Source organism: Chiloscyllium plagiosum, chromosome 2 (genome assembly GCF_004010195.1).
Source record: "Chiloscyllium plagiosum isolate BGI_BamShark_2017 chromosome 2, ASM401019v2, whole genome shotgun sequence".
NCBI classification, from domain to species: Eukaryota; Metazoa; Chordata; class Chondrichthyes; order Orectolobiformes; family Hemiscylliidae; genus Chiloscyllium; species Chiloscyllium plagiosum.
Genome location: NC_057711.1, coordinates 85,488,576 through 85,501,920, shown reverse-complemented (window position 1 = coordinate 85,501,920; position 13,345 = coordinate 85,488,576). Strand labels below are relative to the sequence as shown.

General features: G+C 40.1%; 1 protein-coding gene across 4 annotated transcripts in view; it reads right to left on the bottom strand.

The window, feature by feature from the left end:
• The window catches only part of dapk1 (death-associated protein kinase 1), a 268,605-nt gene that overhangs the window by 37,577 nt on the left and 217,683 nt on the right, over window positions 1–13,345 (bottom strand). For all 4 annotated transcript variants that reach the window (XM_043713274.1, XM_043713282.1, XM_043713294.1 and 1 more), the window contains 2 exons: window positions 7,093–7,231; window positions 6,152–6,272 (listed from right to left, as the gene is read on the bottom strand). In XM_043713274.1, coding sequence (XP_043569209.1) covers window positions 6,152–6,272; window positions 7,093–7,231 — 260 coding nt within the window. The remainder of the gene's footprint in view (window positions 1–6,151; window positions 6,273–7,092; window positions 7,232–13,345) is intronic.

Here is a 13,345-nt window from a genome sequence, read left to right as displayed (position 1 = left end):
ATGTCTACTCAAGCTTTTTAACAAGAATTAATGAATGACATTCAAGAACTGAATGAACTGAACTGTCTCTCCCTAGCCTGGATCTTTCCTGGTTTCTATTGCTCAGGACTGTATGAAGTAGGTCATTCATACACCAAATTAAGTGGACAGCGTATTGAGGTACTTCATTAAAAATGAGTTTCCAAATGATAAAGGCCTCTTTTGCTCCCCTTGTTCTTTCATCAATAAGATGCTGGTGCTTTTGCACTAGAAGCAATTTTAATTTTAAAATTAAAACGCTTAAAATATTATATGGACAAAATTCAAAAACTTTTCAAAGCATCCAAAGACATTAACAGTGTCTTCTGTAGGGAACTCGAGAAGTGTCACTAGTGGTGTGCCATAAGGATCTGTTTTGGGTCCACTGCTGTTTGTCATTTTTACAAATGACCTGGATGAGGGCGTAGAAGGATGGGTTAGTAAATTTGCAGACAACACTAAAGATTGGTACAGTTGTGCATAGTGCTGAAGGATGTTGTAGGTTACAGAGGGACAAAGATAAGCTGAAGAGCTGGGCTGAAAGGTGGCAAATGGAGTTTAATGCAGAAAAGTCTGAGGTGATTCACTTTGGAAGTAGTAACAGGAATGCAGAGTACTGGGTGAATGGTAAGATTCTTGTTAGTGTAGATGCGCAGAGAGATCTCTCAAAGTTGCCAGATAGGGCTGTTAAGAAGGCATATGGTGTGTTAGCTTTTATTATTAGAGGAACCGAGTTTTGGAACCATGAGGTCATGCTGCAGCTGTACAAAACTATGGTGCAGCCACACTTGGAGGATTGCGTACAGATCTGGTCATCACATTATAGGAAGGATGTGGAAGTTTTGGAAAAGGTGCAGAGGAGATTTAATAGGATGTTGCCTGGTATGGAGGGAGGATCTTACGAGGAAAGGTTGAAGGACTTGAGGCTATTTTTGTTAGAGAAGAAGATTGAGAGGTGACTTAAATGAGACATATAAGATAATCAGAGGATTAGATTGGTTAACAGTGAGAGCCTTTTTCTTCAGATGGTGATGGCTATCAAGAGGAGACATAGCTTTAAATTGAGGGGTGATAGATATAGGAAGATGTCAGAGGTAATTTCTTTACTCAGAGAGCAGTAGGGGCGTGGAATGCTCTGTCTGCAACAGTTGTAGACTCATCAACTTTACGGGCATTTAAATGGTCATTGGATAGGCATATGGACGAGAATGGAATAGTGTAGGTTAGATGGCTTCAGACTGGTTTCACAGGTCGGCGTAACATTGAGGGCCAAAGGGCCTGTACTGAGCTGTAATGTTCTATGCACTATAAGCAATCAGCACACTTACACAAACGAGTAACACCCAGGGTGCAATGTTTATCTCAAAAACAGAAGATGCTGGAGAAGGCAAGGTGGCACAGTGGTTAGCACTGCTGCCTCACAGCGCCAGAGACCGGGGTTCAATTCCCACCTCAGGCGACTGACTGTGTGGAGTTTGCACATTCTCCCAGTGTCTGCGTGGGTTTCCTCCGGGCGCTCCGGTTTCCTCCCACAGTCCAAAGATGTGCAAGTCCAGCGAATTGGCCATGCTAAATTGCCCGTAGTGTTAGGTAAGGGGTAAATGTAGGGGAATGGGTCTGGGTGGGTTGTGCTTCAGCAGTCGGTGTGGACTTGTTGGGCCGAAGGGCCTGTTTCCACTGTAAGTAATCTAATCTAATCTAAAGGGTCACTGGGAGTGAAACATAACTGTTGAGTTTCTCCAGACCTGCTGAGTTTATCCAGTACTTTCTATTTTTGTTTCAGATGTCCAGCATCCATGGGTTTTTTTTTGTTATATTATTGCGATGCCTGTCGGCATGAGAATCTGAGAAATGACAACTATCCTCCCTAGCTGAGGTAAGGAAATTCAAGGTGGGAAAAATTAAACAGAGCTCAATTTACTACACCTCATTATCCCTGCTGGAAAATTGACAGGTAGCAATCATGCCGGAATTTTTATTGAATTTTATAGAATGCCTACAATGTGGAAACAGGCCCTTCGGCTCAACAAGTCCACACCAATTCTCCGTAGAGTAACCGACACAGACTTATTCCCCTATATTTACCCCTGACTAATGCACTTAACCTAGGCATCCCTGAACACTTTGGGCAATTTAGCATGGTCAACTCACCTGGCCTGCACATCTTTGGATTGTGGGATGAAACTGGAGCTCCCGGAGGAAACCCACACAGACACGGGTTGTGGCTCAAAGTTTGAAATTACTTCCACAGGAAACAGTTTAGTATTATAGTCAAACCCACGCAGACACGGGGAGAATGTGCAAACTCCACACAGACAGTTGCCCGAGGATGGAATCGAACCCAGGTCCCTTGCACTGTGAGACAGCAGTGTTAACCACTAAGCCACTGTGCTGCCCACCTTAATTTTGGATTTGAAATCTCCATGGTCAAACAGCTTTTAAACACTCACTTAAAATATACTGTGTGACAGTGAAGCTAAATATTTGACCACTGAGTGCATCAATTTTGAACTCAATCATGACATAGGTAACTCCTAGAGTGTTTACAAAAAGTGAGAAAGCACTTACTATCTTTCACTTGCTAAATCAGGGTATTGAGTCAAGTTGTGAAATCTTTTGACCACTGAGTAAGACCAACTCACAGTAGTTAGAAAAGGTCTCTGTGCACAATAGATTATTCACATGTTGCTGAAATGTGGCCTATTATATAAACAGATGTGGCTCAAAGTTTGAAATTACTTCCACAGGAAACAGTTTAGTATTATAGTCAAAGCACAGGCATTCATATCAGTTACTGAGGCAGCCAAAACAGAGATAATGAAAATGACAAGGTAGATTAGAGTGAGAGGAGTGCCAGAAAAGATGAAAACAAAGAGGAGGAGAAGACAACACAAAAGTAAATACCAAGTATCATAAAGTAAAATATCAAGTTTGAAAAAAGTTCTACTTGTAAGAAACAAAAACACAAAATCTTGCAAATAGTTTTATTGTGCCAATAACTACATGCCCAGATTAGTTTCTGCCCAGGATAAATGGAAAGGAATAGGGGAAAAGTGCTGGAAAGGTTGGCACACAGTGGTTAACCTTCTAAAAGGACATCTCAATAAGGAGTAATAATAAAAGTTCAAAAATATATTCTGTGAAGTTCACATGTCACTGTTGATTATTTTCATATGATATACAATATAAAATTGGAGGTTTTGTGGGATCAAATAAAACCATGTCAGCATTTGGATACAATCTTTGAAACCTGCTGTTGACATTGTACTTGGATTTTTAGTGTTATATTCGCATTCCTCTAAATGCAAATGGGACACTACAAAAATGTGGGTAACAAAACCAATTGATCATTGTGGCCTAGCACTCAGTGTTTGTTGCAATGACACCAATCAAAAGCAGCTTTTAAATTGTTATCAGTAGAAAAGTTTAAGCTGCTGATTCCTGAAGTCTAGATCATAGACACTAACAAAGATTTCAGCATAAACTTAGCAGTTTCACGGATGTCAGTTTCTGGATGTCTCGCCTTTATGCTGACAATGCACACAATCCATTAAATGTCAAAACCTGTTACAACATTGCTGTTTATGTTTACTTATCAAATGAGGAAGCCATTTGGCCCCATGACAGAAAAAGAGCTTAGTCAGTGTATACAGTACAACCTGGCCAGTAATTAGATTATTTAAACAAAGCTTCCTTTCCTTCCATCAGCCCTATGTCGAGTTATGATTTGTAACACAGTGTACATGAGCAAAGGTCAAAAATCGAACGACACCAGGTTGAAGTCCAACCGGTTTATTTGAAATTGCAAGCTTTCGGAGCTCAACTCCTTCCTCAGACATGGTATGATAGAGAGGTATAAGACAGTATTTATAAACCAAAAGTTAACAACTTTAAAATTTGGATGACTCCAAATGTTAACTCTTTTCTCCTCATGGATGCCAACAGACCTGCTTAGCTTTTCCAGTAATTTCGGTTTTTGACTCTTTCCTTCCTGCCTGTCCTTTCAAAATGTCTTCCAGCTGAGCTACACCATTCTACACTATCCCTGTATCCTAGATTCCCATAGTATCCAGTATCCTATTGAGTTCTGTCTTGAACATATTCGAAAAGTTAAATATTCACAGTTGGGGTAGAGAATTCCAAAGATTCTTATAGGCCAATCTGTTCGCATTCCTTTATGTTAAAAGCAAACACACCTTTTGTTTTTTGGTTGATTGTTGTAATTACGTTAACTTTGCCACCCAGGTCCCCTCTGAATACCAACATTTTTGTGGCCTGATATCATTTTAAAAGTTCTGATATTCTAATTTTCCTATCAGAGTGGATTACTTCACAAACAAAAGCAGAAATTGCTGGAAAAGCTCAACAGATCTGGCAGCATCCATACTGTGAAACCAGGGTTAACATTTTGGATCCAGTGACCCTTCCTCAGAACAGACTGAAGGAGGGTCACTGGACCTGAAAGGTTCACTCTGATTTCTCTCCACAAATGCTACCAGACCTGCTGAGCTTTTCCAGCAATTTCTGCTTTTGTTTCTGATTTCCAGCGTCCACAGTTCTTTTGGTTTTTGGATTAATTCACAGTTGTCCACATTATAATTCATCCATTACATTCTTGTCCACTCAATCTACTGTATATTTTTGCAATTTCTGTGTATTCTCTTCATAACTCATTTTCTGACGTTTACTATATGATGTCCTCCATCCAATTTATTGCAACAGATTGAAAATAGCTGAGTTCCCCAAGTACTGACATTTGTAATACCTTTCTAGTTACTCATTTCTCAATGATTTTTTGAGATCGAGAGCTGCCCAAAAATTTGGAAAACTTATGAGAATGAGAAAACTGAAACATCCAGCACACATAGCAAAGTTTACCCCAGTATTGTAACTTTTGACTTTAATCATACAATCATCATGACACAGGAGGTGGACACTTGGCTCATCAAGTCTTAAGCAACCTCATTGGAGCAATTCATCAAATTCCATTCCTCCACTCTATCCCAACAGCCCTGCAAGTTTAATTTCGTCAAGCTCTTATATAATTTTATTTTGAAATATTGACTTTCTCTGCATTCACCACCCTCATTGGCAACACATTCCAGGTCATTACAACTTACATTCTGCCTATTTGTCCTGTGCAACATCTTAAAAATGAGGCCCTTGTCTTTCTAGCATCAGCTAAGGGGAAATAACTTTCCTTTTTCTTAATTACATAACTTGCCACAATCATGTCCACCTTATTAAATTTTCCATCTATTTTTGACTCTAAGGAGAAAACTATAAGCTTCTCCAATCTAAACTTATCGCTAAAATCCCTCCTCTGTGGAATACTTCTGGTAAGTTGTTTCTCACTCTCTCAAAGACCCTCAAGTCCAACCTAAAGGCAGGACATCTGTCTTAATCAGAGCTTTGTAAAGGTTCAACTGCCTTAGTTCTTTGAACCTGGATTCCAAATGCTATTTAGTGTCAATATGTCCTTTCACTTTCAAAGATTATGCATATGCGTCGCCCCATTGTCCCCATAACACTCATTAACTCTGTATTAATTCTTCACAGAAGCACAGAACTCATACAAGAATAGGATTCTCACGATTCCTTATACCAAAACACGCATCTCAAGCTTCTCTACTAAATTTCATCTGTCACTTGTCCACCAATTCTGCTCTGCAGTATCTTATTGTCTTGGGGAACATCGCTGACTACCATCCTTCAGTATGAAGGACAACCATCTAACATGATGCTGTTTTTCTGTCCTTAATCCAATTTGTTTTTAATTATCCAAGCAGGAATTGATCCTTCATTCCAACATAGTCAACTTGCTAAGCGATATTTTGCGAGATACTTTATCAAATGTTTTTCAAAAATCCATTTGGATAAGGTCTACCACGGTTCCTATCAACTTTATATTTTATTTCAAAACATTTGATGAAGGTTACTCAAAAAAGATCTGCCTTGTGCAAATCAGCATTGCCTTCCGTTAATTAACACAAATCACTCCAATGCATAACTCATTCCTTGATGTCTTCTCAAACCTTACCCACCACTGATGTTAAACTGGCCATCCTTACACTCATTCTGGAGCAAGCGTTCACATTTGCTATACATACAGAGTGTTGCACAGGATACTTACAGAAAGAATACTATTCCTTAATTCCAGCAGATGATTTCGTAGCAGCTTCATGTCCTTAGATCCAGAAGCACCAGTGTCCAGCACAAACAATTTATCAGATATGTGCATATCGTTTCCAAACCTAAGTATACAGAAGGGCATTATACAAATTGCAATACTGATAGAGAATGCAGTTGATCAGTAAAGTTTAGAAGAAGGTTAGTGCTACTGGAAGGAATACTGAAATCACAGGACACTGGTTCCCACCCAGGTATATCAGAAATAAATACACTTATCATAAAGTTAAACCAAACTTCAATAACGGGATAAACATTAAAAAATACATTTAAAAAAAACAAACTGGTTAATGGTGAGAAATTTTGGAAGGTTAGCCTGGATTCTGCAGTTATAATGTCACAAAAACAAAAACAAAAACTTTAGACTAAATAATGCCCACCAGTTACGGACATTATTTTGACATTACTGCATACTCCAGATTGTTCCATCATTACAACATTCCTCAATAAGTGAAAAAAGTCACCATTTTTAACAATGAGTTGTGGCTCCAGTCACTATTTATGGAGTTACAAGTATAGCTGAATTCTTCATAGAAAAGGTGCTAACAAAAGGGAAATAGTTCACACAATTCTTTTCTCTCAAGCTCTGGAAAATAATGAATGCATCACATTCTGTTACAGGTCAGTATGAATCAACCTTGGTAGATTATGATAATGAATTACAATGATTATATTTATCCTATCTTCCCCACTGAATGCCACTTCCGATAATGCAGAACTCCTGCAGTATCAATAAGAGTGCTACACGCTCAAGTCCTGGACTGGGGCTCAAATGCACAAGTTTGCACCTGTAAATACTCCCAACTGAATTGAACTGGGAATGGATAGGGCACTCAAGGAAAATGAAACCTTTGAAAGGCAATTCAGATGAATTTGGCTACTTACCTACTTTTTATTTCTTTGAGAAGTGACAGATCTTTGTCATAACCAAACTCCCCTCCAAATGAACGGGGACAGTTTACAATATCTGCATGTGTGGCAACAAGAACAACCTGCAAAGGACTTTTCAGCTTTCCACCAAATGCTATCAAGAGAAGAAATCATTTTTGAGTATAAACATAAAACAGTCTGATCATTAGTTTTGTGTTCATTGTGACTCCAGTCTCATGGTATTTAATATGTCAGGTATACTGTTAATCCCTTGCAATGAAATATCTACTATTGTAACTGAAAAAGGTTTAAATCCTAGTTAATTCCAAGCTTAGGCGACATGTTCAAGTTTCTCAACAAATTTAGCAACCAACAACAAAACGACATGTGACTGTTTTGTTTTGGTTCAGAAATTTATTAAATTAGACTAGATTACTTACAGTGTGGAAACAGGCCCTTCAGCCTGTCACCTTTAGAAATGCTCATCAAAGGCCATTAGACAGACAGTAAACATAAGTTTGCATTCAATTACCTTTAGTCCTTTTTTTTCCCCATGGCTGGGAAATCAAAGAATTCGCTTTTGAGGAATACTCCTATTAAATCAATGAAATCTAAAGGCTGTTTATTTCATTTTATTAAGCATGCAGTGTGTGGGGACTTGCTTTACAGCTGCATATATTTTACAAAGGTAAAGTCACCATAACCTTCCCAGGCCACAAGGCTCCTCTTTCATTAGAGAGACACACCTGGGTGGGGGGTGACTTAACCTGGTGTCAGGTGAAGGGTGAGGTTGAGAACATAGAACATTATGGTGCAGTACAGGCCCTTCAGCCCTCGATGTTGCACCAAGCTGTAGAACCAATCTGAAGCCCATTTGTCCTAAGGAAGGGAAGATCCATCAGGGAGTCTATTTACACAATTGGCTGGACAGCTGGTTTGTGATGCAGACCAATACAAGTGTGGGGTCAAGTGCCCCCTGATTGATGTTACAATGAACGACTCTCTTTCTTAAATTCTTCCCTCATCTGAGGTATGTAACCCCAGGTTGAACTACCACAGTCATCCCTCTGTATGGTCCTTTGAGTCTATGCTGACTTTACCTTTACTTGTTTTGTTGACTGTTTAAAAAAAGCACATATCACAAAAATGCCCAAAGTGCTCCCAAAATGTCCTACTTTTTACTAACTAACTTATTCTATTACTAGTTTGAGCACTAACACATTTGTTTCATTACTGAGTAAATTTTAAAACAGAGGCACTTATAAAATGATAATGACAAATTTTATTAGGCCCACACAGGCAGTTTGCAACATAGATTAATTTATTTTAATGGCTCTTTAGTGCCATCTGCTGGGAAGATAGTATTATGTAAAGTTGCTTATCAGAACGCAGACATAAATTATGTAAATACGTTTTATAGCTTGGCCTGGCTGCATACTTATTTAGGTAGTCAGACTTTTGATTGAAAGACAATGAAGGACTGGTGAAAAATCTGCAAATGTCGACTGGATGCAGCCTAGAGGGGAAATCAAATGTTGGTGTGCCTATGCACTAGCTGTTCTTGTTCTTTCTAGGTTGTAGAATTTACAGCTTTGCAAAGTGTTATCGCAGGAACTTTGGCAAATAGACATAGTTCACTATGGAGATGGTACACACAATGCCTCCACCTTGGACTGTCCGTGGACAAACTGACAACGTAGGGTGGTGGCTCAGCCTATCAAGTTGGCTGCTTTGTCCTGGTTGATGTTGAGCCTTTTGAGTGATGTTGAAGCTGCACCCATCCAGGCAAGAGGAGAGTATTTTATTACAATCCTGACTTGTGCCTTGACAGGAGTAAGTGCTGCTGAAATAGTAAAGCTCTAAATTATTTAATTAAAAGAAATTATATACACATCATAGCGCAAAACTTCTGCAGCACGAGATGCTGGAAAATTACAGCACTTCATAAGTGGCAAAATGCAAATACTTCAAAAGCCACTTCCAATGCATGAAATAGCGAATTTTAAATTTAATTTACATGATGTGAGCATCATTGGCTGGGCCAGCATCTATTGCAAATTTTAATTACACTGGAGAGGGAGGTGGTGAGCTATCCTCATAAATTGCTGCAATCCTTGGGTTGTAGGAAGAACCACAGTGCTATCTGGAAGTGAATTCCAGGATTTTGACCTGGTGCTAGCGAAGGAATGATGACATAGTTCCAAATCAGGATGGTGAGTAGCTTTCAGGGGAATTTGCAGATGTTATTCCCAGTGAGAAGCGACAGAAGAGGATTCTTGGAGAAGTCAGCTGGTTTCGAGTAAGAGTCTTACTTTGATCAGCAGCTGGGAACCAGAACCAGAAAGGCCAGAGGGAGCAGGTAAAAACTTGAGCTCAGGGCATTGACTTTGATACATCACACGGGAGTATTGTGGGAGCTGCACTTCGTTACATCACAAGTACAAAAATGACATTTTGGACAGAAGGGTTCCTGATTGGTCAGCTGTGGTCAGGAGATTCTATTTTTTCATACCTTGGAATTCCATTAACCAAATACCCATGAGGTTTTAGAGTAGTGGGATTTACAGTAGTACCTACAGTGTTGTTTACAGAACATCGTAATTAATATTTGTTAGTGAGGATCCAACACTAGGATCCATCTAGTTAACTAATTTAATAGAAATTTATTTTTATTTAACTAGTTGCTGGGGCTGAAAATGGCAGTGTGGTAGCCTGCTTCTCCTGCAAAATGTGGGACATAATTCAGTTTGAACATCCCTGACAACTACATCTACAGGAAGCATATCCAGTCCTGCTCCTGTAAGACCACATGATCGTTTGCAGTCGCAGTTGGATACACTTAAGAACATGCAGGAAGTGATAAGTATCCACAGAAAAGAATTTTAGAGGCATGGTCACCCCCAAGGTTCATGCAGAAAGATGGGTGACTGCTCTAACAAATGTATCGTTTTGGATATTGTTTGGGTTGGGGGTGGGGTGGGTGGGCAGTGATGGTGGTGACTGCCTGCCAGGCAATGGTGACAGCAGCAGCTGCAATAGTAGTTCCACAGCTGCCTCTGTTGTACGGAAAAAATGGTCAAAGTGCAGTAGTAATAGGGGACTCCACTGTCAGGAGTACAGGTAGATGTTTCTGTGGCTGTAAAATAAATTCCAGGTTGGTATGGTGCCCCCTGGGGCTAGCATTAAGGAGGGCAAGAAGCCAGGGGTCACATATGCAAATTGTATTAATGTCACAGACAGAAAAAGAATGACAAAATCCTCAAAGAGAGTTCAGGAAATTAGGTATTAAGTTGAAAAGCAGAACCGCTAAGGTTGTAATCTTGGGATTACTCCCATGTCACATGCCAGTGAGGCCAGGAATAGGAAAACAATACAACTAAATACATGGCTAAAGAGCTGGTGGAGGAAGAAGAGCTCAGACATATGGATCACTGGAATTTCTTCCAGAGCAAGTGGAACCTGTACAATAAAAAGAACAAGTTGCATCTAAACTGCAGTGGCATCAATATCCTGGCAGGGAGGTTTGCTAGTGTTACTTGTGAGTGTTGCAGTGTGAACTGGAGCAATATGTCAGCCAAGGGAAATGGCCAAAGAAGAGTTAGAGACTCAGGCCAGCAAGACTCAAAGGAAAAACCAGGGAGAAGTTACTGAACAGAGTAGGACTGGTGGTCCGAAGTGTATTTGTTTTAATACAAGGTGTACAACAGGTAAGGCAGATAAACTTAAAGTGTTGATTAGCACATATAATTGTGATGATCTTGTTGAGAGGGGTCAAGATTGGCAGCTTAACTCTGGGATTAAATGTTTCAGACAAGATAGAGAGGGATACAAAAGAGGTGGGGGAGTTTGAGTTACAAAATGGGAGAATATCACAGCTGTACTGAGGGAGGACACCTTGGATGATTCATCCAGTAAGGCCCCATAATCGACCTCAGGAACAGGGCAGGCCCTTGGATGGGGTTGTACCACAGGCCTCTCAATAGTCAGCGGGTGACAGAGGAACAGATAAGTGGACAGATTATGGAAAAATGTAAAAACTACAGGGTTCTTGTGGTGAGTGATTTTAACTTACCCTGTATTGACTGGGACTCCCTTAGACCCAGAGGCTTGGATGGGGATGGGTGGAATTTGTTAGGTGCGTTCAGGACAGTGTTTTGAAACACTATGTAACTTGGGACATGGCCATACCAAACTTAATAACGTGGAACGAGCCTGGTCAGGCAATCGAAGTTTTGGTGGGGGTGCATTTCGAGAACAGTGACCATAATTCTGTAAGTTTTGGGTTACTTACGGATAAGGATACGAGTAGTTCTCAGGTCAAAGTACTAAACTGGGGAAAGGATATTTGGCAGGTACTGTTTGAGGGTAAACCCATATCTGGCATATAGAAATCTTTTAAAGGTCAGTTGATTAGAGTTCAAAACCAGCTGTTCCTGTGAAAATGAAGGATAAGAATGGCAAAATTCAGGAAACCTGGATGATAAGAGAAATTGCGAGCTTAGTCAAAAAGGAAAAGGATATATATGCAAGGTTTAGGAAACTGAAAATAGACAGATTCCTTGAAGACTATAATAAAACCATGAAAAGAATTTAAGCAAGGAGCTCGGAGGATGAGGGGCATGGATAGGATAAATAGACAAAGTCTTTTCCCTGGGATGGGGGAGTCCAGAACTAGAGGGCATAGGTTTAGGGTGAGAGGGGAAATATATAAAAGAGACCTAAGGGGCAACGTTTTCATGCAGAGGGTGGTATGTGTATGGAATGAGCTGCCAGAGGATGTGGTGGAGGCTGGTACAATTGCAACATTTAAGAGGCATTTGGATGGGTATATGAATAGGAAGGGTTTGGAGGGATATGGGCTGGGGGCTGGCAGGTGGGACTAGATTGGGTTAGGATATCTGGTCGGTGTGGACAGGTTGGACTGAAGGGTCTGTTTCCATGCTGTACATCTCTATGACTCTATGACTAAAAGGGCCAAGCTCAACCGTACAAGCATGGAGTGCTGCCTCACCAAATTGTCCTTGGCAAACAGGATTAAGGAAAATCCCAAGGTGTTTTACACATATACAAGAAGCAAGAGAGTAATTAGGGATAGGGTGGGCAAGGACAATGCAGTGAATTTGTGCATGTAGCTGGAGGAAGTGCATGAAGTCCTTAATGAATACTTTGCATCGGTATTTAGAAAGGATAAGGATATGGGGGAATGCTGACATTCTTGGGATCGCTAATACAAAAAAAGGTTTTGAGTGTTTTGAAAAGCATTAAGGTAGACAAGTACACAGACCTCATGGGATCGATTTCAAGAATACCGAGGGAGGCGAGCGAGGAAATTGCTGAGACTTTGTACAAATTTTTTGTATCCTCTTTAGTGACAGGAGGGGTTCCATAGGAGTGGACCATAGCCAATTTATTCCTTTGTTAAAGAAGGACAACAGGGATAATCCAAGAAATTACAAGCTGGTGAGCCTTATGTCAATGGAAGGGAAATTATTGAGAAGATTCTTAGGGATAGAATTTACTTACATTTGAAGAAATATGGACTTGTTAACGATGGCAACATGGCTTAATACAGAGAAGGTTGTGTGTCACAAACCTGTTTAAGTTTTTTTGAGAAAGTGACAAGATGATTGATGAGAAAGGGGAGATAGATATTGTCCAAATGGACTTCAGCAAGGTCCCTCATGGTTGGCTGATATAGAAGGTGAAGTCACATGGGATCTGTGGTGAGTTGGTAAGATAGATACAAAACTGGCTTAGTCAGAGAAAACTGACAGTAGCGGTGGGTTTTTTTTCCAGATTGGAGATCTGTGATCAGTTGTGTTCTGCAGTTATCAGTGCTGGGAGCCCTGTTGTGAGTAATATAAATTCTAGATGTAGGTTTGTGAGCAAATCTACATCCAGAACCTCAACTTGAGTTACAACTCTTCTTAAACCTCACTAATGTGTATAAATGATTTGGAGGAGAATGTAGGTGGTCTGATCAGTGTGCTTGTGTATGATAATGTAATCAAAGTTTACAGGCGAAAAGTGGGAACAGGGTACTGAGTTGGATGATCAGCCTTGATCCTACTGAAAACATCCTTCTTTAGATATGCAACTCAACTGTACAAGCTTAGAGTGCTGTCTCACCCAATTGTCTTGCACAATTGTAGCAAGATGGTCTTTCTCTTGTGTTCCAATCCTCTTGTAATAAAAACATTTCTATTCGCTTGCTATGCCTACATGTTAATTATGTAACTGGAGAAACTCTGCAGAACTGGCAGCATTT